Below are 25,751 nucleotides of genomic sequence, written 5' to 3' on the forward strand. Positions count from 1 at the left end.
TAGTGAATATAGTACACTAGATATAAACAAAATTAGTTGAATTTCAACATCAACTTTTATATTTTTATATCTGTGATATCTTGTCCACAGCCCATCATTAATAACCATCACTATTGAGTACCACTTTACCAGCACATTTTATTTTATTTAATACTATATTTATTTAATGAATTCTATAGACAAATGCAAGAAGTTAAAATTTGTTAGAAGTGGGATATACTATGTTTGTTCCTCACAAGAATATCAATTGTATTATTGTTTTTGTGGTTGATTGAACTCCACTCGTGTCGACCTCAATCATCAATAGAAAACAACTGTCAATTATATATACACGTAAATTACTGTGTTCTAATTTCAATATCACTCATTCTCTATCTTTATATATCCATCCCATACATATACATGCAGAGACACAAAACCAAAACCACCTCCATTAACTCAATCACCACCGACTACACATCCTAGCATAATCAGACACCGGTAACCGCCATTCAACACCACCATTTAATCTCCACCTTACACCCCTGTAACCCTACAAAACAACCACCCATTTTTTTGCAACTCTCTTCGACTACTACTGTACATGAACCACCGACTATCACGACAACCCAACACCACTTCCATCATTGAACTACTACTAACACGAACCACCATAGCTCAATCAACATCTTCATTCTCGCACTTCCCTGTTCTCTTTCTATTATGTAACTCGCGATCAAAGTTGCTACTCCATTCCTATGTTAATTAGTTGATCACACCACCACTCTCATGATAATAAATCAACACACTCGCTAAATTAAAACCCACTTTCTTCTCAGTTTCGATCACCACCGTAACTATTAGCATCGGTCACCTCAACCGTCACATTAAAACCCGTCGGTCATGATGTTTGTTGCTACTATCGCTACGCTTCTATTTCAATTCATAACCGAAACCAAAACCCACTTGTATTTCGATGTCATTGTTGCTACTTCTTCTTCGTACACCCATCTTCTCCATCTCTCACTCCTAGTTTATGTTTATATTTCAATCAACCGCCACCCACCATTAATTATATTTCTATACGATTTTAAGCATTGGTGATGATGATTAAAAGAAACGATGATATTATGAAAGATATGATATATGGTGATATGTATTAGATGAGGAGTTCGTTTATGATGCTGCAGCAGCTACGTTATTTTTTATCCATCTTCTGGTTCTTTTTCTATTAAAAAAAACGATGAGAGGTAATGATAATCCTTTTTCTTTTACCTAGTGGACGACATGTGCTGATTAAACAAAACTTCTTTTGACTTAAAGATACTATGATAATAGGGATATTTAAGGAGATAAGGATGAATATATAATTAGGAGTTAGTGATATTACAGCTCCTCCGTTCCTTTTTGTTACTAAACCGAAAAGCAAACAGCATCCTTTTTTTGAAATGGGTCATAATCCATGGTAAACTATTGGGTCGGTGACAAGTAAATTGGATTTGGGCATTTGTTTTGCGAGTGGACCGAAATCTTAATTAGTTATAGGACTGTTTGATTTGATTATGTTATTGGGCCGTGATAGTATATATATATATATACATATATATATATATATATATATATATATATATATATATATATATATATATATATATATATATAATGATCCACCTAGGTTATTACCGTCGGGATGTTTTTTTTTTTTACTAGGATAGAGAGATCCGTGATTTTTTTTTTAATGATGGTAAGTAATATCAATATGATGAAGCGAATATAAGGATGAATGATGATGATGATCATATGTAATGTACGATATGATGAATATTATGAAAACAGTGATACATGACATGGATGATGATGATCGTGATAATCGAATATGATTGGGAGTATGTTATGACTATGATTATGATATGACTATGATTGATGTTATATTGTGATAATGGTGATGATACCGTGAGCAATATGTTGATAATATCGATGATGATATCATGATAATGATGATGGTAATGATACAGGGATATAGATGATTAGAGGGTGTTAAGAACGAATATGATTATGGTTAACAATGAAAATGAGGATGATTATGATAAACGATGATGTGGTAATTAAGTGATGATGATGAAGAACCTTTGATCATGATTAACGTATGATATTGATAATATTTAAAAGATGATAAATGATGGTTATGAAGATGATGATGATGATTCGAATATGATTATGTATGATGTTACGGGTATGATGGCAGGATCGATAATGATGATACGAAATTATGATAATAATGATATGTTACTATGATTAATGATGAGTCAAAATAGAAAATTAATTTAAGATATTAAAATCTTAATAATAATAATAGAAAAACTGATACAGAGTAATGGTTAAGCATGTTATCGAGTTAGCGGGAGGTCGCGGTTTTAAACCCGGACTTGGGCATTTTTTTAAGGACTATTTCTTCGAGGTAGTTTACTTTTTACCCATTATTATCATTACTCTTATTATTATCATTATTGTTATTATCATCATTATTATCACTTTTGTTAAAAGTATCATTTTTTATTATTATTATTATTATTATTATTATTATTATTATTATTAGAAAAATTATCATTTTTATCAAAATTATTATTATTACTATCATTATTATTATTTTTGACATTAATATTATTATATTATCAATATTATTATCATAATAACTATTATTATTATTATTATAAAATAATTTATTTATTATTATAATCAATATTATTTTATCAAATAACTATTAGTTATATAAAATCATATTTATTACATATAACATAACTATATTAAAACTTTTATAATAAATATTAGTAAATATAATTAATTAGATTATTAATGAAACACCTAATTAAAATAACAATTAAATCACTAATAATATATAAATTGTTCGACTACCATTATATGTGTTAATATATATATATATAAATGATATAGGTTCGTGAATCCAAGGCTAACTTGCATTGTTCAGTATCGTTATATGTATTTTTACTACAAAATACAGTATGGTGAGTTTCATTTACCTTTTTACCCTTTATATTTTTGGACTGAGAATACATGCACAATTTTTATAAATGTTTTACGAAATAGACACAAGTAATCGAAACTACATTATATGGTTGAATGATCGAAGCCGAATATGCCCCTTTTTGCTTGGTAACCTAAGAATTAGTAAACCGATCTACTAATTAACGCGAATCATAAAGATAGATCTATGGGCCCGATGAACCCCATCCAAAGTACCAGATGCTTTAGTACTTCGATATTGTTTTATATCATGTCCGAAGGATTTCTTGAAATGATAGGGATATTCTTATATGCATCTTGTTAATGTCGGTTACCAGGTGTTCAATTCATATGAATGATATTTTTGTCTCTATGCATGGGACGTATATTTATGAGAACTGAAAATGAAAATCTTGTGGTCTATTAAAATGATGGAAATGATTATTTATGTTAAACTAATGAACTCACCAACCTTTTGGTTGACACTTTAAAGCATGTTTATTCTCAGGTATGAAAGAAATCTTTCGCTGTGCATTTGTTCATTTTAAAGATATTACTTGGAGTCATTCATGACATATTTCAAAAGACGTTGCATTCGAGTCGTTGAGTTCATCAAGATTATTATTAAGTCAATTATAGTTGGATATATTATGAAATGGTAGGCATGCCGTCAATTTTCGATGTATAGAAAGTTTGTCTTTTAAAAACGAATGCAATGTTGTAAAATGTATCATATAGAGGTCAAGTACCTCGCGATGTAACCAAATGTAATGTATTCGTCCAGATGGATTAGGACGGGTCCTTTCACATACCCTTATTATTAAAATTAAAATTAAAATTAAAATTAAAATTAAAATTATAATATATATATATATATATATATATATATATATATATATATATATATATATATATATATATATATATATATATATATATATATATATATATATGTTGAGATTGAGGAGAAGAAAAAGATGTATTAAGATCGCTCAAAACTGCGAAATTTATAGGTATGTGGCCACAAAAAGTGGCCCATTCGATCGCATGGATATTAAGCCTACAGGCCATGCGATCGCATGGAGGTAGGTACCAGCTCACATTGCTTTGTTTTCTTTCTTGCCGACGGTTTTTATAAATAAATATAATATATAAATAATTTTAAGAATTATTTAAATATTATATTATATTTATGTGCATAGTTGACTCGTAATTTTTAGTCCGTTGAGTCGAGCGTTGAGAGTTGACTCTGGTCCCGGTTCTGGATTTTCGAACGTCCTTACGTACAATTTAATATCTTGTATTTTGCGTTTTGCGTCTTGTACTCTTGTAATTTCGAGACGTTTCTCATTAATAATTTGAACCTCTTTGATTGTACTTTGTACTTTTTAGCTTTTTGGTCATTTGCGTCTTCAATTCGTCGAATCTGTCTTTTGTCTTCACCTTTTATTATTTAAACGAATATCACTTGTAAATAGAACAATTGCAACTAAAAGCTTGTCTTTCTTGAGGGATATTGCTATGAAATATATGTTCGTTTTTAGCATTATCAGGTTCATCCAAGACTTTTCCAGAATAGCAAAACCCTTGACTGCATTAACGCATAAAGGGAAGAAATTTGAATGGAAAGATGAACAAGAGAAAGCGTTTCAATTGTTAAAGAAAAAGTTAACTACTGCACCTATATTGTCATTACCTGAAGGGAATGATGATTTTGTGATATATTGTGACGCCTCAAAGCAAGGTCCCGGTTGTGTATTAATGCAACGAACGAAAGTAATTGCTTATGCGTTTAGACAATTGAAGATTCACGAACAGAATTATACGACGCATGATTTGGAATTAGGCGCGGTTGTTTTTGCATTAAAGACTTGGAGGCACTACTTATATGGGGTCAAAAGTATTATATATACCTACCACAAAAGTCTTCAACACATATTTAATCAGAAATAACTGAATATGAGGCAGCATAGGTGGATTGAATTGTTGAATGATTATGACTTTGAGATTCGTTATAACCCGGGGAAGGCAAATGTGGTAGCCGACGCCTTGAGCAGAAAGGACAGAGAACCCATTCGAGTAAAAGCTATGAATATAATGATTCACACTAACCTTACTACTCAAATAAAGGAGGCGCAACAAGGAGTTTTAAAAGAGGAAAATTTAAAGGATGAAATACCCAAAGGATCGGAGAAGCATCTTAATATTTGAGAAGACGGAACTCGGTATAGGGCTGAAAGAATTTGGGTACCAAAATTTGGAGATATGAGAGAAATGGTACTTAGAGAAGCTCATAAAATCAGATACTCAATACATCCTGAAACGGAGAAGATGTACAAGGATCTCATGAAACATTTTTGGTGGCCAGATATGAAAGCCGATGTTGCTAAATACGTAGGAGAATGTTTGACGTGTTCTAAGGTCAAAGCTGAGCATCAGAAACCAACAGGTCTACTTCAACAACCCGAAATCCCGGAATGGAAATGGAAAAACATTACCATGGATTTCATCACTAAATTGCCAAGGACTGCAAGTGGTTTTGATACTATTTGGGTAATAGTTAATACCAAATCAGCACACTTCCTGCCAATAAGAGAAGATGACAAGATGGAGAAGTTAGCACGACTGTATTTGAAGGAAGTCGTCTCCAGACATGGAATACCAATCTCTATTATCTCTGATAGGGATGTCAGATTTATTTCAAGATTCTGGCAGACATTACAGCAAGCATTAGGAACTCGTCTAGACATGAGTACTGCCTATCATCCACAAACTGATGGGCAGAGTGAAAGGATGATACAAACGCTTGAAGACATGCTACGAGCATGTGTTATTGATTTCGAAAACAGTTAGGATCGACATCTACCGTTAGCAGAATTTTCTTATAACAACAGCTACCATTCAAGCATTCAGATGGCGCAGTTTAACCACTTTATGGTAGAAAGTGCAGGTCTCCAATTTGTTGGAGTGAAGTGGGGGATAGACAGATTACGGGTCCGGAGATAATACAAAAAACTACCGAGAAGATCATCCAAATTCAACAACGGTTGAAAACCGCCCAAAGTCGACAAAAGAGCTACGCCGACATTAAAAGAAAAGATATAGAATTTGAAATTGGAGAGATGGTCATGCTTAAGGTTGCACCTTGGAAAGGCGTTGTTCGATTTGGTAAATGGGGGAAATTAAATCCAAGGTATATAGGACCATTCAAGATTATTGATCGTGTCGGACCAGTAGCTTACCGACTTGAATTACCACAACAACTCGCGGCTGTACATAACAATTTCCACATCTCAAATTTGAAGAAATGTTTTGCTAAAGAAGATCTCACTATTTCGTTAGACGAAATCCAAATCAACGAAAAACTTCAATTCGTCGAAGAACCCGTCGAAATAATGGATCGTGAGGTTAAAAGACTTAAGGAAAACAAGATACCAATCGTTAAAGTTTGATGGAATGCTCGTAGAGGACCCGAGTTCACCTGGGAACGAGAAGATTAGATGATGAAGAAATACCCACACTTATTTCCAGAAGATACGTCAACACCTCCAACTGCTTAAAATTTCAGGACGAAATTTATTTAACGGGTAGGTACCGTAGTGACCTGACTTTTCCATGTTTATATATATTAAATGAAATTGATATTTACATTATTAAGTATTTCCAGCATGTTAAGCAATCATACTTGTTAAGACTTGATTAATTGAAATAGGTTTCATATAGACAATTGACCACCCAAGTTGACCGGTGATTCACGAACGTTAAAACTTGTAAAAACTATATGATGACATATATATGATTATATATATAGTTAACATGATATTATGATAAGTAAGTATCTCATTAGGTATTTTAACAATGAGTTATATACATAAAATTGAGTTTATTGAATTAAGAAACTCGAAACGATATGTATAACGATTATCTTTATAACAATGTCTTACTAATTACATATGAATCATATTAAGATACTGTTACACTATGTTTAATCATTATAAATGATAAGTAAACATGTCATTATGTATATTAACATTGAATTACATATGTAAAAACAAGACTACTAACTTAAGGATTTCGAAACGAGACATATATGTAACGATTATCGTTGTAACGATATTTAAATGTATATATATCATATTAAGATATATTAATATATCATAATATCATGATAATATAATAATTTAACATCTCATTAGATATAATAAACATTGGGTTAACAACATTTAACAAGATCGTTAACTTAAAGGTTTCAAATCAACATTTACATGTAACGACTAACGATGACTTAACGACTCAGTTAAAATGTATATACATATAATGTTTTAATATGTATTCATACACTTTTGAAAGACTTCAAGACACTTATCAAAATACTTCTACTTAATAAAAATGCTTACAATTACATCCTCGTTCAGTTTCATCAACAATTCTACTCGTATGCACCCGTATTCGTACTCGTACAATACACAGCTTTTAGATGTATGTACTATTAGTATATACACTCCAATGATCAGCTATTAGCAGCCCATGTGAGTCACCTAACACATGTGGGAACCATCATTTGACAACTAGCATGAAATATCTCATAAAATTAGAAAAATATTAGTAATCATTCATGACTTATTTACAAGTAAACAAAATTACACATCCTTTATTTCTAATCCATATATCAACTACCAAAAACACCTACAAACACTTTCATTCTTCAATTTTCTTCATCTAATTGATCTCTCTCAAGTTCTATCTTCAAGTTCTAAGTGTTCTTCATAAATTCTATAAATTCTAGTTTCATAAAATCAAGAATACTTCCAAGTTTGCTAGCTTACTTTCAATCTTGTAAAGTGATCATCCAACCTCAAGAAATCTTTCTTATTTACAGTAAGATATCTTTCTAATACTAGATAATACTCATATTCAAACTTTGATTCAATTTCTATAACTATAACAATCTTATTTCGAGTGGAAATCTTACTTGAACTTGTTTTCGTGTCATGATTCTGCTTCAAGAACTTTCAAGCCATCCAAGGATCCTTTGAAGCTAGATCTATTTTTCTCATTTCCAGTAGGTTTATCCACAAAACTTGAGTTAGTAATGATGTTCATAACATCATTCAATTCATATATATAAAACTATCTTATTCGAAGGTTTAAACTTGAAATCACTAGAACATAGTTTAGTTAATTCTAAACTTGTTCGCGAACAAAAGTTATTCCTTCTAATTTGACTTTTAAAATCAACTAAACACATGTTCTATATCTATATGATATGCTAACTTAATGATTTAAAACCTGGAAACACGAAAAAACACTGTAAAACCGGATATACGCCGTCGTAGTAACACTGCGGGCTGTTTTGGGTTAGTTAATTAAAAACTATGATAAACTTTGATTTAAAAGTTGTTCTTCTGGAAAAATAATTTTTCTTATGAACATGAAACTATATCCAAAAATCATGGTTAAACTCAAAGTGGAAGTATGTTTTCCAAAATGGTCATCTAGACGTCGTTCTTTCGACTGAAATGACTACCTTTACAAAAATGACTTGTAACCTATATTTCCGACTATAAACTTATAATTTTTCTGTTTAGATTCATAAACTTAAGTTCAATATGAAACCATAGCAACTTGAAACACTCAAAACGGATTTAAAACGAAGAAGTTATGGGTAAAACAAGATTGGATATTTTTGCTTGTTGTACCTACGTGAAAATTCGTAACAAATCTATATTAATCATATCCTAGCTAACTTATATGGTATTATACATGTATTCTAATATATTATGTAATCTTGGGATACCATAGACACGTATGCAAATGTTTTGAAATATCATATCGACTCATCTATATATATTATTTGGAACAACCATAGACACTCTATATGCAGTAATGTTGGAGTTAGCTATACAGGGTTGAGGTTGATTCCAAAAATATATATACTTTAAGTTGTGATCTAGCCTGAGACGTGTATACACTGGGTCGTGGATTGATTCAAGATAATATATATCGATTTATTTCTCTACATCTAATTGTGGACAACTAGTTGTAGGTTACTAACGAGGACAGCTGACTTAATAAACTTAAAACAATAAAACGTATTAAAAATGTTGTAAATATATTTTGAACATACTTTGATATATATTTACATATTTGTTATAGGTTCGTGAATCGACCAGTGGCCAAGTCTTACTTCCCGACGAAGTAAAAATTTGTGAAAGTGAGTTATAGTCCCACTTTTAAAATCTAATATTTTGAGATGAGAATACATGCAGTTTTATAAATGTTTTACGAAATAGACACAAGTAAATGAAACTACATTATATGGGTGAATGATCGAAGCCGAATATGCCCCTTTTGCTTGGTAACCTAAGAATTAGTAAACCGATCTACTAATTGACGCGAATCCTAAAGATAGATCTATTGGGCCTAACGAACCCCATCCAAAGTACCGGATGCTTTAGTACTTCGAATTCGTTTTTATCATGTCCGAAGGATTTCCCGGAATGATAGGGGATATTCTTATATGCATCTTGTTAATGTCGGTTACCAGGTGTTCACCATATGAATGAATTTTATCTCTATGTATGGGATGTATATTGAAATATGAATTCTTGTGGTCTATTATTATGATTTGATAATATATAGGTTAAACCTATAACTCACCAACATTTTTGTTGACGTTTTAAGCATGTTTATTCTCAGGTGATTATTAAGAGCTTCCGCTGTTGCATATTAAAATAAGGACAAGATTTGGAGTTCATGCTTGTATGATATTATGTAAAAACTGCATTCAAGAAACTTATTTTTGATGTAATATATTCTTATTGTAAATCATTATGTAATGGTCGTGTGTAAACGGTATATTTTAGATTATCATTATTTGATAATCTACGTAATGCTTTTTAAACCTTTATCGATAAAATAAAGGTTATGGTTGTTTTAAAAATGAATGCAGTCTTTGAAAAACGTCTCATATAGAGGTCAAAACCTCGTGACGAAATCAATTAATATGGAACGTTTATAATCAATATGAACGGGACATTTCATCAATTTACCTTAATAGATTATAATAACTCGGTTTTTGAAATCATTTTCATATATTTGAAAATAGATCAGTCGAACATTATGAAAACCAGTTCTCCACTAACTTTTGTCTAACTCACGTCAATTGACACATTTGATCTTACTTGTAAATGACTTTACCATTTTTCGAATATTGTTAAAATAGGAAGATTTCTCAAATCAATGTGTACCTCTCAACAAAGACTCGTAATCATAATTCAATGTATCTGATAATTCAATCATTTGATATTATCTTCTTATTCTATCGATAAACATATTGAAACAAATACGTTCATGTAAAACATTATACGTCTAATACTTTGTTAATAATTTTCAAGTTATAATATATACACATATACATATATACTCATATCCGTTCATATAATGGTTCGTGAATCATAGGAATTTGGTCGAGGTTAAATGAATGTATGAACACAGTTTAAAATTCTTGAAATTCAACTTAACAAACTTTGCTTATCGTGTCGGAATAATATAAAGTTTAAATTTGGTCAGAAATTTCCGGGTTGTCACAGCAGGTGGCTTGGAATGGGTTATTTAGTCGACTGAAAAGGGAGGGAAGACTGCAGGAAAATTAGTCGACTAGATGCAAGGATTTTTTGTGGTGAGATTATGGAAAAACTTGATCCCTTTTTATGGTTGTGTTGGTTTCCTAATCTCACTCAAATTACTTGAAGATCAAGGATATGAATTATGGTTAAACTAGGATTGTTAATCTTAATGATCAAGTTTATAAAAAAAAAAAAAAATTATCCCTAGCTAGCCGATTTGTTTTATGTATTTGTTAATTTAATTTAATTTTTTTATTTATCGGCAATTACATAATTGTTTATATAATTTATATTTTATTTTTTATTAAGGTTACATTTATTTAAATTACATTGTATTTATTAATTTACCTATTAACACATGTCTTTATAAATTTTTACTTTAGTTCTAATTTGTTTTTAATTTTATAAATGTCACCATATAATATTATTACATATATATATATATATATATATATATATATATATATATATATATATATATATATATATATATATATATATATATATATATATATATAGTTTATATTATTAATATAGTATTAGGGTTAGAGTTTAATATTTAATATTAAATGGTATTAGAGTTTAGTATTTAATGTATAGGATTTTAAATAATATTAGGGTTTAATTACTCCATTTACTATATCTGGATAACAACCCTAGTGCTAATGCACAATATGACAATGAAACTCTAAGGGCAATTTAATAAATTCAAAATGAAAATGTGAGGATTGTTATATAGAATCATCAATACCCTTCCTTTCTCTTCTTTCCAATCAAAACTCAAGAACACCAAAACAATTATTATTTTTTTCAGCTTCTCTCCCTTTCTCGCTAAAATAAAACTCTAGCACTGAGCCTAAGTTGTTTACAGAGTATCTTTCTAACGTGACCTCATCCTGTGATTAAGTACTTAACTCATGATGAATATGGGTTAGACCCGGAACTGAAAATTGAGGTGAGTTTTTACTCAACTTTGACTGCTGTTTGATACACTATCATTGTGGAAGAGTTCAAAATTTTTAAGCCTTGCATTTTGCATGCCAAAGGAAGCTGATCAGTAGAAATAATATGATTAAATTGGAACAACATTGAAACATTGAATCTAAGAATTCTTCACTAAATTGACATATACAAACACACAATCTAACCCAAACATCACTGATGTCACTATCACAAACCCAGATCAAGAACCCTAAATGCCATCCCAATAAAACACAGCCATAGCAAATTTCAACGAGATAACAATGTTCAATCATGTACATATTATCTAATCTTCATCATCAACAGATGCCTTTGAAGAGCCAGCAGCTTTCTTGGGTAGAAGAAGGTTGTGGATGTTAGGCATAACACCACCATTAGCAATTGTGACGTCACCAAGAAGCTTGCTTAATTCCTCATCATTCCTCACCGCTAATTGAATGTGTCTTGGAACAATTCTTGTCTTCTTGTTGTCTCTTGCTGCATTGCCAGCCAATTCAAGAACCTGCATACCACGAATTTTACAGTTAATTTACAAATCAAACCCTAAATATTTAAGTAAACGAAACCCTAGAAATAGGCACAAATGAACTCATCCAATTTCGATAATCGACAATTGTCCAAAGATACAAATAAAATCCGATAAATTTCAGAAACGCTTACAAATTGACAATTTCTACAATATAAAAAAGGAAACCCTAGGAACTTGAATATATAGAGATTGACAAAATTAACTAATACGTAGTAATAAAAGAAGGAAACTGAATCACCTCAGCGGCAAGGTATTCTAAAACGGCGGCAAGGTACACCGGAGCACCAGCACCAACACGTTCGGCGTATTTTCCGGCTTTAAGAAAACGAGCGATACGACCGACGGGAAATTGAAGGCCGGCTTTACTGCTTCTTGAAGTGGCTTTCTTCGCAGCACTGGATCCTAGGGTTTTGCCTCTACCTGCCATTGTTGTTAAATATTGGTGGAGAAAAAAATAGGAACGGAAATATGATCACGATAGTAAAAAATTAAAGAATTTGAAAATTTTGGTTGGCCGTGAAATTGGTCTGTGTTCGTTCATATATATTGGTTTGCCAAATTTCGATTTAACCAATGAGATTATATTACACGGATGGATGATATAAGTGGTGCGATTTGAATTGATCCGACGGCCATTATTTAATAACTGACGTTCATGTACTTTTTGGGCTTCATAAATCTTAAAGCCCAAGCAAACCATCTAAAATCATGGGCCAAAATGTATGGAGTAGCAACTGTAGCATATTACTGGCCCATTTCTTGAATAAGCATCGTCATTTCGTTAAATCCGATCAGATATCAGATAAATACTTAATAGTTAAACATTTTGAAAAAAAGGAGATACTCATACATCAAAAATTGAACCATATACACTTTTTAACATAAAATTTACAGTTATATCTTTAAGTTTATGTAGGAGTTCAACCTCCATAATTATAAATTCTTGGTGTGTATCATCTCCCGCTTTGAAAGGAAACTAGCCTTTAAGAGCCCGTGCGGCACGGCGACTCTTAATCAAACAACTTAAAGTATATGTTATATCATTCTGAAAAATAGTATTCGAAAACGTTATTATTGATACTAATTAGCTGTAACTCGATATAATGCACATGTTAACGTTAACCATTACGCAATTTAACACTATTCGACCAAAACATGTTGAATTTCAAACAGCCATCTAAATAACTTTCTATCACTTTAACTATAGTTATGGTACCAAAATTGGCACAAATAATGAAAATCATCTAACATACTTACAAATTAAGAGAAACAGACGGAATCAAACATTTGAACAATAATAACTATCAGCCAAGCCAATTGAATACTTTTGTATTCTATAGTAAAAAGAATAAAACATTTGGCATTAAACCATTTATGTTATACAAATTCAACATATACTATGTAAAGAAAAAATTTAATTAACTGACGGAAATATATTCAACGGGCGCACGAAACTTGGCTCCTGCATAAGTAGCAGTTAAGCCAAGCCAATTGAATACTTTTGTATTCTATAGTAAAAAGAATAAAACATTTGGCATTAAACCATTTATGTTATACAAATTCAACATATACTATGTAAAGAAAAAATTTAATTAACTGACGGAAATATATTCAACGGGCGCACGAAACTTGGCTCCTGCATAAGTAGCAGTTAATCCCAATTTTCTTCAATCGTAAGAAGTTGCAAGTATGAACAAATGAAAAAATAATTAAGATCAATAATAAACATTGAAAGCTCCAAATAACATCCCCTATGAAATATCAAAAAGTTTACCGGGTTATACTTGGCTAGGCGTTCCAAGCAACAGGGAACTCCAGTCTTGAATCGACCCTATTTTGAACTTGTCAAATTACATAAGAATTCATGATACAACTGATAAACACAATACGTAAAACTACTTTTATAAATAAATTGATTGTTATTTTAATATCAACTCATTAACACAATACGTAAAACTATTTGTATAAATTGATTGGTCTTGATTGATATTCTATCAAAAATTTTGTAAGAGCCAGTGAAAGAAGGTTGAAGGTAATAGAAGTGCTATAGTATTTGTAAGAGCCCGTGCGTTCCACAAAAGTTTTAAAACATAGTTTTCGAAATCGTTTGAATTAAGGAAAAGATTACCTGATATCTTATAAATACCAATATATGTCAAATTCATTTCCTTGGCACGAATAGTTGACAAGTCTTGGCAAAAAGTACATGAAGCAATAGACCCAAGGTTTGACTTGAGGGAGTTAAATGGCCCTTAACATATTAGAAACTACCCAATAGGAAACTGTAAATTCAAGTCACAAAATTAATTACAAAATATCACAAAATTAATAATCCAATAATTTAGAAATTATTACCACGGCTACACGAGTGAGTCTCCTTTAACCTTCCATTCCTTATGGGGTACCATCGATTTGAAGATGACATGCAAGCACTTACAAAATGCCTTGCATAATTATTAGTACGAATTCTGAAAACAGAAAAAGCAATGATTAAACTTCAAACTATATGTTTGAATCATTTGTGCTATGAGTAACAATTAAACTATTAATAGATAATAGATAACTATTATAATAGTGTTATAAAATATCTAGATTGTGTTATAAAATATCTAGATTGGATGTTAATTTTATTATTATTATATTTCTTGCATAGTAATATTTTATACTATAAATAGACATGTATGGTAACCATTTAAGGTGTACCATTTCTCTTGAAATATCAATATCAATATTTCTCTCTCTTTCTTCTCTCTCTTTTTCTCTCTTTGTTCTTATAACCATTAAAGGTAGTTATAAGCCTACTGAATTATAACACGTTATCAGCACGAAAAGCTTAGTGTAATTAAAAGATATCTCAAACGATCACGAATCACTAATCAAGGTATGAAATTATTAATAATTTTCAGACTCGAATATATCAAATTTTGGACTACTAACATTTATATTTATGTTATTTAAGTTATATATGGTCGGTTATACCACCTGAATTATATTTCTGTAATCTAACTTTTACTAACTTCACTAACATTTATATTTATGTTATTTAAGTTATATATGGTCGGTTATACCACCTGAATTATATTTCTGTAATCTAACTTTTACTAACTTCACTAACATTTATATTTATGTTATTTAAGTTATATATGGTCGGTTATACCACCTGAATTATATTTTCTGTAATCTAACTCTTATTAACTTAACTAACATTTATATTTATGTTAATAAGACCTCATGATTGTACGCAACACGTCATTTGACAACACGGTACTTTATGTACGCAACACGTCATTTGACAACACGGTACCATGGGTCGAGATTAATTCCGATCAATACGAATACGACGGGGTCTTTATATGTTATCTAACATTTATGATTACTTATGCAATTAATCATTATTTATTTCACGCATACTAATGTTTATTCTTAAATTTATAATTTTAAAAGTTAAAATAAAAAAATAGTTTGTATTTTTATTAAAAGTAAATCTTAAAAGTTAAAATAAGAAAAAGTAGTTTGTACTTTTATTAAAAGTAAATCTTAAAAGTTAAAATACAAAAAGTAGTTTGTATTTTTATTAAAAGTAAATCTTAAAAGTTAAAATAAGAAAAAGTAATTTGTATTTTTATTAAAAGTATATCTTAAAAGTTAAAGTAAGAAAAAAAAGGGGATGGTAAAATGGAATAGTTTTTTGTCAAAAATGAAGTATTGAAAATGAAGTGGTCTCCTTCTATAACTAAAAAAAATATATATATACTTTTATCAAATGAATTTTTTTGTGGCCGACAATTTCAAACACGAGTCCGTGTTTAGTTTATCAAGAATATCTCTTGCTTTGGTGAAAGGTCACGATCACGATATCAGGTGTTGTGAAAGAATTAAAAAATTGGTCAAGTGGCCTTTTAAAAACTAGAAAAAAAAATTTAAACAAAAAGTTTTTTTTATATATTTATAATTTACGGGTAACGTAAAAAAAAGGAAGTTTTTTTTAAAAAAAAAAAATAAAGAAAGTGTTTAAATGAGTTTTACAGAAAGGGGGAAAGCAAAGTAAAAAAAAAAACTTTTTTCCAAACAAAGGTAAATGAAAGTAGGACTTAATACAAGAAAAAAGTAAACATCTCCTAGACGTGATAAAATCTATCAATGATAAGTATTATACTTGATGAGCTAAATGTGACAAAAATGTTTCAACATGTCTTATGTTAATTTTCTAAAATAAGTTATTATTATTCCGAGTTTAACACATATACATATGTTAATTAAAAACAACCTTTTTGTTCTTATGTAGTGTTGGGTTGCAATTTTGGTTGTATGCCATAATTCCATCCAGTAGAATGACAATAGAAAACCTTTGATGATAATCAATAAAAAACTTTTTTCCAAACTTGTCAAATGTTTTGTTAAAAACGTGACCGTTGAAAAAAGGAGGTTGAATAATAAAACTTAAAAAACAAATTATTTTTTTAAGAGTGTGCATCAAAATGGCCTGTTTAATAATGGGGAGTAAAAATATAGTCAAATTGTTTCAACGAACAAGGGTTCAATTGGATGTCTCTTAAAAAAAATCCGCGGGTACGGGTGATGGATACAATGAATCCGCATCAAGGACCCGCGGGTGCTATCCCTAATTGTGACAAGTACAAATCAACTAAAAGTCTAAAAGATAAATGCTCTTATAGGGACCAAATGTTCACAATAATTGCCTAAGCTAGATATGAAACAAATAGTTCATCAATTAAAAATATGCATCTAAAGCTTCTACTGAAAATTAATGTGCAATGTACAACATATAACTATATGGTCAAATTCATTTGAGCCTTCGGAGTCACAAGTATATGATGTATATATATATTACTCAATTAACAAAATAGTAAATCGAAATTAATTCATATGAATAGTAAAAAGAAATTAATTAATTTACTATTCACATAAAAAGCGCATATGATGAAAAGCACATATGGTGAAAAACACAGCGCATATGATTAAAAGCGTATATGGTGAAAAGGATATATGATAAATAAAAAAAAACACATATGGTGATTTATAAAAAAAAAATAAAAAAAAAAACACATATGGTGATTAATGGAAAGCACATATGGTGATTAATGAAAAGTATATTGTGAAAAAGAATCACAAATGTTTCTTGAAAGAATTCAAGGTAAGATATATGAACCAATTCATCCATCATGTGAACCATTTTGATATTTCATGGTTCTAATAGACGCATCTAGCGGATGGTCTCATATTTGTATGTTATCAAGCCGTAATATGGCATTTGCAAAGTTTCTTGCACAAATTATTAAATTGAGAACACATTATTCTGATTACACCATTAAAAGGATGAGACTTGATAATGCTGGTGAGTTAACATCTCAAGCATTTAATGATCATTATATATCTACAGGGATTGTTGTTGAACATCCAGTTGCTCATGTGCATACACAAAATTGGTTTAGCTGAATCAATAGATAAACGCTTGCAGCTAATAACTAGACAATTGATAATGAGTACAAAACTCTCGATATTTATATGTGGACATGTAAATTTACATGCTGCGACATTAATTCGCATTATACCATGTGGAAGTCATAAATATTTTCACTTACTACTTGATTTTGGCCAAGAGCCAAATATTTTCACCTTAGAACATTGGTTGTGCAGTGTATGTTCCAATTGTATCACCACAACACAATAAAATGGTTCTTCAAAGAAAGATGATAATATATTTTGGATATAAAACATCTTCAATCATAAGATATATTGAACCCATGATGGGTGATGTTTTTACAGCACGTTTTGCTGATTGTCATTTTAATAAAACATTGTTCCCTAGATTAGGGGGAGAAATAAAAATAAAAATAAAATGATGCTTCATGATGTGAACATCAATTAAGGTATATTGAACTCGCACAAAAGAATGTGAAACGAAAGTTCAAAAATAATGCATATGCAAGAACTTGCAAATTAATTACTTTATGCATTTACAGATATAAAAAAATGACTAAATCATATATACCAGCGATAAATGCTCCAGCTCGAACTGAAATTCCAAAAGCTGGCAATAATGTCACTGTTGAGTCTTTGCCACGCATCAAACGTGGAAGATCAATTGGTTCCGAAGATAAAAATCCTCGAAAAAGAAAATCAGCTGATAATGAGGTAAAAGAAAGTGTTCAAGAAGAACCACAAATCAATATTCCTTCTGCAGAGGATATTGATAAATGTAAATACATAAATTGCGATAAATTATGCAATATTATGGAACCGAAATAAAATGAAAAATCTTGATGAGATATTTTCATATAATGTTACAATGACATCATGAATAAAGATGATGATCTGGAACGAAAATCTGTCATTGAATATACAAAATGGACATGATTGAGCTCAATGGAAAGGAGCAATACGAGCTGAATTAGAATCGCTCGATAAAAGAAAAGTTTTCGGATCAATCGTTATCACTTTTAAAGATGTGAAACGTATGGGATACAAATGAATTTTTATCCGAAAAGAAATGTGCAAATGAAGTTACAAGGCAAAACTAGACTTGTAACTCAAGATTTCCCACAAAGACCATAAATGAATTAGGAGGAAAACTTATCCTCCTGTAATGGATACAATTACTTATTAGATACTTAATCAACCTGGTAGTTATTTAAATGCATCTCATACATGTTGTTACTACTTACTTATCTGTATGGATCACTTAATAGTGATATATATGAATATACCTAAAGGGTTAAGGTATCATAAGCATCTAATGTAAAACCTAAGGGAATATATTCCATTAAATCACAAAGATTTCTTAATGTGTTTATACAAACGGGACGTATGTGGTATAACCGATTAAATGACTACTTGATAAAAAAAGGGTATAAATATAAACTTATTTTGCACGTATGTTTTATAAAAACAATGTTCGGATATGAGATCGTAGTTGTTTATGTCAATGTTCTTAACATCATATGAACAAATAAAGAGATCTATGAAATCATTCAACTTCTAAAGAATTATTTTGAAATGAAAGATCTTGAAAAAACCAAGTATTACCTTGGATTGCAAATTGAGCATATGCCTAATGGTTTACTTGTACATCAAACAACTTATACCGAAAAGATTTTAAAACATTTTTTTTAAAGACAAACTCATTGTTGTTAGATCACTCAATATTGACACTGATCTATTTCATCCCTGCGAAGATCATGAAAATTTTAACAGATCGGAAGTTCTATATTTTAGTGCAATTGAGGTTCTTATGTATCTTATAGATTATACAAGATCTGACATTTCTTTTGCAGTTAATTTGTTGACAAGGTTCAGCTCAGCCCCTACCAAAAGACATTGGAATGGGATCAAACAAATAGTTTGATACCTTCGGGGAACTACTGATTTATAATTATTTTATTCTAACAACTCGAAACAAGATTTGTTTGGTTATACAGATGCAGATTATTTATCCGATCTACATAAAGCTAAATCTCAAACTGGATATGTATTCCTAAATGGAGGCACCGCAATATCATGACGTTCTCAAAACAAACACTTGTTGCAACATCATCAAATCATGCCGAAGTGATTGCATTACATGAAGCTACTCGGGAATGATTTTAGTTAAGATCAATGATACAAATCATTATTGATTCTTGTGGACTAGAACGCTATACAAGCGTAACAACTATCTATGAAGATAATACAGCTTACATAATACAAATGAAAGAAGAGTATCAAAAATGACAGAACAAAACATAAATGCTGACGAGGCGCTAAAGCTATAAACAGTCTTAACGGTCATAAGTTTGATGGAAAAGAATGGTATATTGGTAAGGCTCAGAAAAAGACTGAAAGGGAATAAGAACTGAAACAACGGTTTGAACAAACCATGAAGGAGACTGTAGACAAATCACGAGGGCCAAACTTGTACATAAAAGATTTAGATGATACAGTTTCAGATGAAAACCTCAGATTTTTCTCATATACTCAAGATATCGTAAAAGACAACCAGATTAAAATGAGATACGTTCAATCAACAACTCTGCTGATCTTTATACCAAAGCACTGCTAACTGCTATTTTCAGAACACACGTTCATAATATTGGCATGAGGCATGTTCAGAAGATGTAACAACTCAGGCGTTGCCTACTTGAGGGGGAGTCAACTTTATGCTGCACTCTTTTTCCCTTAGCTAAAGTTTTATCCCAATGAGTTTTCTTTAACAAGGTTTTTAACGAGGCAGTACTAGTTATTCTCTAATAAAATTGTCATCCAAGGGGGAGTGTTATAAAATATCTAGATTGTGTTATAAAATATCTAGATTGGATGTTAATTTTATTATTATTATATTTCTTGCATAGTAATATTTTATACTATAAATAGACATGTATGGTAACCATTTAAGGTGTACCATTTCTCTTGAAATATCAATATCAATATTTCTTTTCTCTTTCTTCTCTCTCTTTTTCTCTCTTTGTTCTTATAACCATTAAAGGTAGTTATAAGCCTACTGAATTATAACAAATAGCAGAAATTTGAACATTCTAAAGCAAAACATGAACCCCTTAAAAAGCTAAACACATAACCATCCAAAAATGTAAACAATACACATACTTCTATATTATACTTCATGTATACCCCTTAAAAAGTATAATGAAGTAAAGAAACTATTAAAATTAACCACACGGTGGTAAAAGTATCACGTAGAAGCTGAAACAGCCGCACAATAACTACCTATATCAGAAAACGACCTGAACTCAAATGCTCCAAGATGGTATGCACAACAATTGTTACAAAGCTTCACTCATTAGGTATTCGCCAAAAGCCCAATAATATATGATATCTATATCAGTATAAGGTATAAAGGTTAATATCTATATCATTATATGGTATAAAAGTGAATCATAAGTTATCTAAAGGTTAGGGTTGGCATAAGCAGACTTATTATTACGTGTTTCCTTGCCAATGACAACGAAAACAAAAAAAATTATTAGTTCCCTAATAGTCAACTGGGAAGTAAATAATACGGCATACTCTTGTGATTGATTTCAAACATAATATCGCAGCATAAATACCAAATTGTCAAAAAGACATTTTTGACAATTCAAGTTTACTAAAACCCGTTTGACACGGTACCTTATCCGCTGACCTGCTCAAGCTGCCACCAAGAGTTCTCCCTAGCTTTGATCAAGCAAATCTACAATTTGTAACAAATATACATTTGTACAAATTCAAATCGGATGAAGGTCACCAAGTCATCAGGTACATGTATGACACTTTAATGGAAAATCACAAATTAGCATTAGAATACAAACTTTACATAATCTAATTTCTAATATGATTAACTTTATATAATACTGGAAGAAATAAAAACTAAATGAAAAAGAAACACGGATTATGAGAAGAGGTAGAAGGAAATTTGAAAAAAAAACGGAGAGAAAAGAAGATAAACTAACCGGTAGTTACTTCAATTCCATGAGTTTTAATGTTATTAAGATGGCCAGGGGTTTTGGTTCAACATTAACGGAATTGCTTCAAGTCCTCTTCGCAATGTAATTGTACATGAGATATTTAGATATATAACGAAAGATAAACTATGTTGAGTAATCTAAAACAAACAAAAAAGTATTGGACCCAAAAGGCCCATTAAAGTTTTTTATCCAGTTCTGTCAATTTATTTAGGACCTGTTCAAATGTGACTATTAGTTTGATTATTACGGAGTACAAATATACAATCCCTGCAAGAATGATTTCACTTTAACCATCAAGTGTATGTACGATAGATAAAAATAGGACGTACAATAATATTGTATAATGTGAAATCGTGCACCATTTGCTTAAGGGTGTCGAAGCAAGTGTAACCAAAATTATCCGCTACAATCCACTGTGATTCTGCTATAGTGCACTAATTATCCTTGTTCTGCAAAAATGAACAATCAATAAGATGATCTTGTGGCGTGTGTGAATATATAGGTCTAAAATGACATTCACATGACTAAGTAATCGAATAAATAGGATCAACTGTTAGAACCCATTATACATTATTTGCGTTAAATTAAATTCGTTTGTCGAACAATAGTGTTTACATATCAATTACCTGAGTTCGAGTAATATAACTAAGTGCCGATGTTGGTGATAATCATGTATGTTCACTGCTGCGAGGATTTCTGAAACATCAGTGGGACATGTGCATGACCCGTTAAAATGCCTCAAGATCCAAAAAAAATTAAGTATACACACGTTGGATGTCTCTATCCGAATAAGACGAGGATTCATCGTCATCATCATCGTCATCTTCTTCAAACTGATGTCTCCAATTCCACGAGGTTCGATGATTATTATAAAATCCAGATGAGCTCCTTTTTGGTTCATCATTTATAAAATACCAGAAGTAGAAACCGTTCCCGCCAAACGCTGAGCGGAAAATCGTCTCGACTTCTTCACCATCTTCATAAAACTGGAATCTTTCTAAAAAATTATGTAAAAACACTTTTTAAACGTGAACTCGTGATTTTGTTTGGGTCTACTAAAATGAGTTCATAATGAAGGGTTACTTACTTTTACGGGCCCTAGCTTGGGCCCCCTTATTGTTGGCTCTAGGCCCACCACTACCACCTCTATACCAATCCTAGACGATCGAAAAAATATGTTGGGTCAACCCAACCTGCTTTTACCCGTACCTAAAGTACACATTTTAACCCATTACCCAACCCTCTCATGTTATAGTTCCGTATAAACTGCATTAATAAAACCTAGTTATAGGTAAAAGGTGAGGGCCACACTACGGCTGTGTTTTAATGCTAATCAATGGAAATTTTGTTTCATTTTTTCTTTTAAATAACTCGTATGATGATTATGATGATGATGATGATTACAAAAAACTACTATAATAATGAACTATATTGTCTAAATAGAACTTTCTTTGGAGGTTGTAGAGACCCGTGTACATTTTGAGCACCTTTTTATGGCATTCAATCAGTTTGACCAATATTTTAGCTAAATCTTTCAGCTTATCAGTTGGGAATAACATGCAGCAACCAAAATGACATCATAATATTATATGGGCGAGAATTGACACCACTACAAAATGCCCAGATATCATGACATCATTGTATGTTATCAACGGGGTTACCTGGAAAAGATTTTCGGTAAAAGCATTGGCGTTTCTCAGCAATTCTTGGTTAGCATAAAACTTTCGTTGTTTTCTTGAATTGAAGTTCGGTCTCTGCAAATACCATGAAGTAGCAATGTCAATTTGAACAATTATATACCTGCATTATCAAACATAATCAACTACTAATGCCTTTTAGGTTCCAACCATTACGAAATAGTATAAACTACAATCGACGGGTATAAAATTGGCATTATGTATTATGCAACACCTTATTTAACCATATTAAGATATTAAATGCTCCAGCCATTACAAAATAGTGAAGCTAAAGGATATGTACAAAATACTCACCCTTGATGAACTCCTGTAAAAACTTTCAGGCTGCTCAAAAAAGAAAGAAAGGTAAATTACTAATTAGCTCAAATTTACAAAGCTAATCATTATACAATGCAACCATAACTATAAGTGTTGTAAATCATATACACTCAAGTAGAAGTTACTTAATGTTCTTCATTTCTACATGGATATAACAAAATTTCTGATCTTTTTCCTTTTATATAAAAACCCTATTTTATTTAGCCCTAATTTATAATCATTGTTGACCAACACTACGCAAATCATTAATTATATGTAAATTACATAACTTTTTCATCTTATTCAACCATTCTGCTTCAATTTTAGAAAGATGAATGCAAATCATGACTCTTGTAATAACAAATAAATTAAAAATGAAAACTTTGACACCAAAATTGAAGAATATTGATCAAACACAAACACAGAATTTCTTGTGAATAAAGGAAGCAAAAAATTTTAAAAAGTGAATTAATTTATGAGAATATAAAGAAGGGACTTACAGAATATAACGAAGGGTTGTAAATGAATCGTACATCTATACCTAATTAGAATGTATCAGATGATTAGAATCAGTGATGATGATGTAGGGTTGTAAATGAATCCGATGATTGGAACTACGATTGTAAACATACAGAAAAATCAATTATTTTTCATACTCTGTAACCAAAATCAACAATTGTAAACACCTAAATCAACAATTGTAAACACCTGAATCTGACGAATGAAACCCTAATTTGATGGTTATGAGGGTTGACGATCAGAATGATTACAAGATTTATATCATTAGGTGCGTAAAATTATAACGGATAAATTAGTGGTAGTTGCGTGATCGATTGCGGCAGTCTTCGGCCATCTTCTCCGTCGAAAAAGCTGAGGTTTTCTGATTTTAGGAGAGAGAGAGTGTGGTGCGGTGGTGACAGTTTTTGAAGAGACGGTTTTACACTTATTATTTAAGTATTTAATTTGGTATATTTAGGTCTGAAGGCCAATAGCAGAGTGACAAATGTCATTTTGTCAGAATTTTCAGGATTAATTAACTTTTAATCTGGAATTTACATGTGGATTATTTGGCTGAGGGTGAGTGACGGTTTGACACGTGCCAAATAATCTCTTGCTTTATGTGATGTAGGGGATAAGATCGAAAAATTAGAGTGATCTAACCGAATAACCGAAGATAGGATGAACCGGGCTTGTGTATACCGGTCCGAAGCAGCGTACTGCCGGACTTGAACACTTGCCTGAAAGGTAACCGGAACGGGGAGACCTTGTTGCGGCTGAGAGGAAACTCTATCATATAAGAATGCTTATATGACTTTTTAGTGTATTTTTCTTCAAAGACTAAGACCTTTATTTTATAGTGGAAACTATTGCCTTAGGTTTGTTCCCACAGCCGATGTGGGACAAAATACTAAAACTTCTACATTTTGCACCAAACTAGCAACTTTGAGATTCGATATCTCATTCACATTTAATCCGTTTTGGACACTCTTTAACTCATTTCAAAGCCCTCGTCAAGGACTACAAAACTCACTAAATAGTTACTATTATATGTCACTCGAACATATAATTATTTGTGTCCAAAGTTTGGTGAAAACACATGTTTTTTATCAAGTTTTTCCAACATTTTCTACTCTAACAAATCAAAGAACCCTAATTTTTTCACTGCTTCCTTCCGTTCCATCTTTTAACTGCAGCAAAATTTGTTTACCCTGTTTTTTCATCATTCCGATTATGTAAGGTTAGATTTTGTCTCTGTTATCATTTTTTTTCCTTCCATTTTTAATGATATTTCGTTTCCTTATTCTGACACAAATGTCGTTGTTTTATTATCATTCTTTAGTAGATTACATAAAAGAATCTGCCTTTTCCTTTTCAGATCATCCATTTGCGATTGGTGTTTGAATTTGCAGGTTTTGTTTATCGTGTTTATTGCTTCGATTGTTATGTGTTGCTTTTTATTTGGCTTTTAGTATTCAATTTACACTAATAGGTTTTTATTTTGTGGTTGTTACCGTTTCCGGCTGCTTCCTTCCAATCGACATTGATATTGTTCAGGTTATTTTTAATTTCTTATTTATGTGGGTTTTGATTGTTGATTCTCATTGTATGTTTTGTTTAAGTCGTCGTGTCTTCTTAATTTTTGAAGTTGTAGTTCATATTT

At 31.0% G+C, this 25,751-nt stretch overlaps 1 protein-coding gene and 1 long non-coding RNA gene across 13 annotated transcripts; both read right to left on the bottom strand.

Moving 5' to 3' along the window:
* Nucleotides 1–11,713: 11,713 nt before the first annotated feature.
* On the bottom strand, nt 11,714–12,640 carry LOC139885990 (histone H2A.6-like). Its single transcript, XM_071869738.1, has 2 exons — nt 12,377–12,640; nt 11,714–12,111 (listed from the first exon to the last, which is right to left on the bottom strand). The coding sequence occupies exons 1-2, from the start codon at nt 12,563–12,565 to the stop codon at nt 11,896–11,898; spliced, it is 405 nt and encodes a 134-aa protein (XP_071725839.1). The 5' UTR covers nt 12,566–12,640; the 3' UTR covers nt 11,714–11,895.
* A 634-nt stretch (nt 12,641–13,274) lies between these two features.
* On the bottom strand, nt 13,275–24,538 carry LOC139885991 (uncharacterized). Of its 12 annotated transcripts, none has more exons than XR_011772209.1 (8): nt 24,091–24,538; nt 23,588–23,617; nt 23,258–23,350; nt 22,223–22,593; nt 21,262–22,045; nt 14,494–14,606; nt 13,913–13,969; nt 13,275–13,803 (listed from the first exon to the last, which is right to left on the bottom strand). It is a non-coding gene; the product is annotated as an uncharacterized lncRNA (long non-coding RNA). The 12 variants fall into 12 exon arrangements; XR_011772210.1 differs by having other exon boundaries at nt 13,913–13,979; XR_011772207.1 differs by having other exon boundaries at nt 13,275–13,969.
* Between the last annotated feature and the right edge of the window lie 1,213 nt (nt 24,539–25,751).

The sequence above is a fragment of the Rutidosis leptorrhynchoides genome, chromosome 1 (genome assembly GCF_046630445.1).
Source record: "Rutidosis leptorrhynchoides isolate AG116_Rl617_1_P2 chromosome 1, CSIRO_AGI_Rlap_v1, whole genome shotgun sequence".
Taxonomy (NCBI): domain Eukaryota; kingdom Viridiplantae; phylum Streptophyta; class Magnoliopsida; order Asterales; family Asteraceae; genus Rutidosis; species Rutidosis leptorrhynchoides.

What these genes read in the sequence shown, in the direction of transcription:
- LOC139885990 (XM_071869738.1), bottom strand. Translation starts at nt 12,565, where the DNA reads ATGGCAGGTAGAGGCAAAACCCTAGGATCCAGTGCTGCGAAGAAAGCC. An exon ending in TAGAATACCTTGCCGCTGAG is followed by an intron (nt 12,112 to 12,376) that starts GTGATTCAGTTT and finishes CGTGGTATGCAG; the next exon opens with GTTCTTGAATTGGCTGGCAA.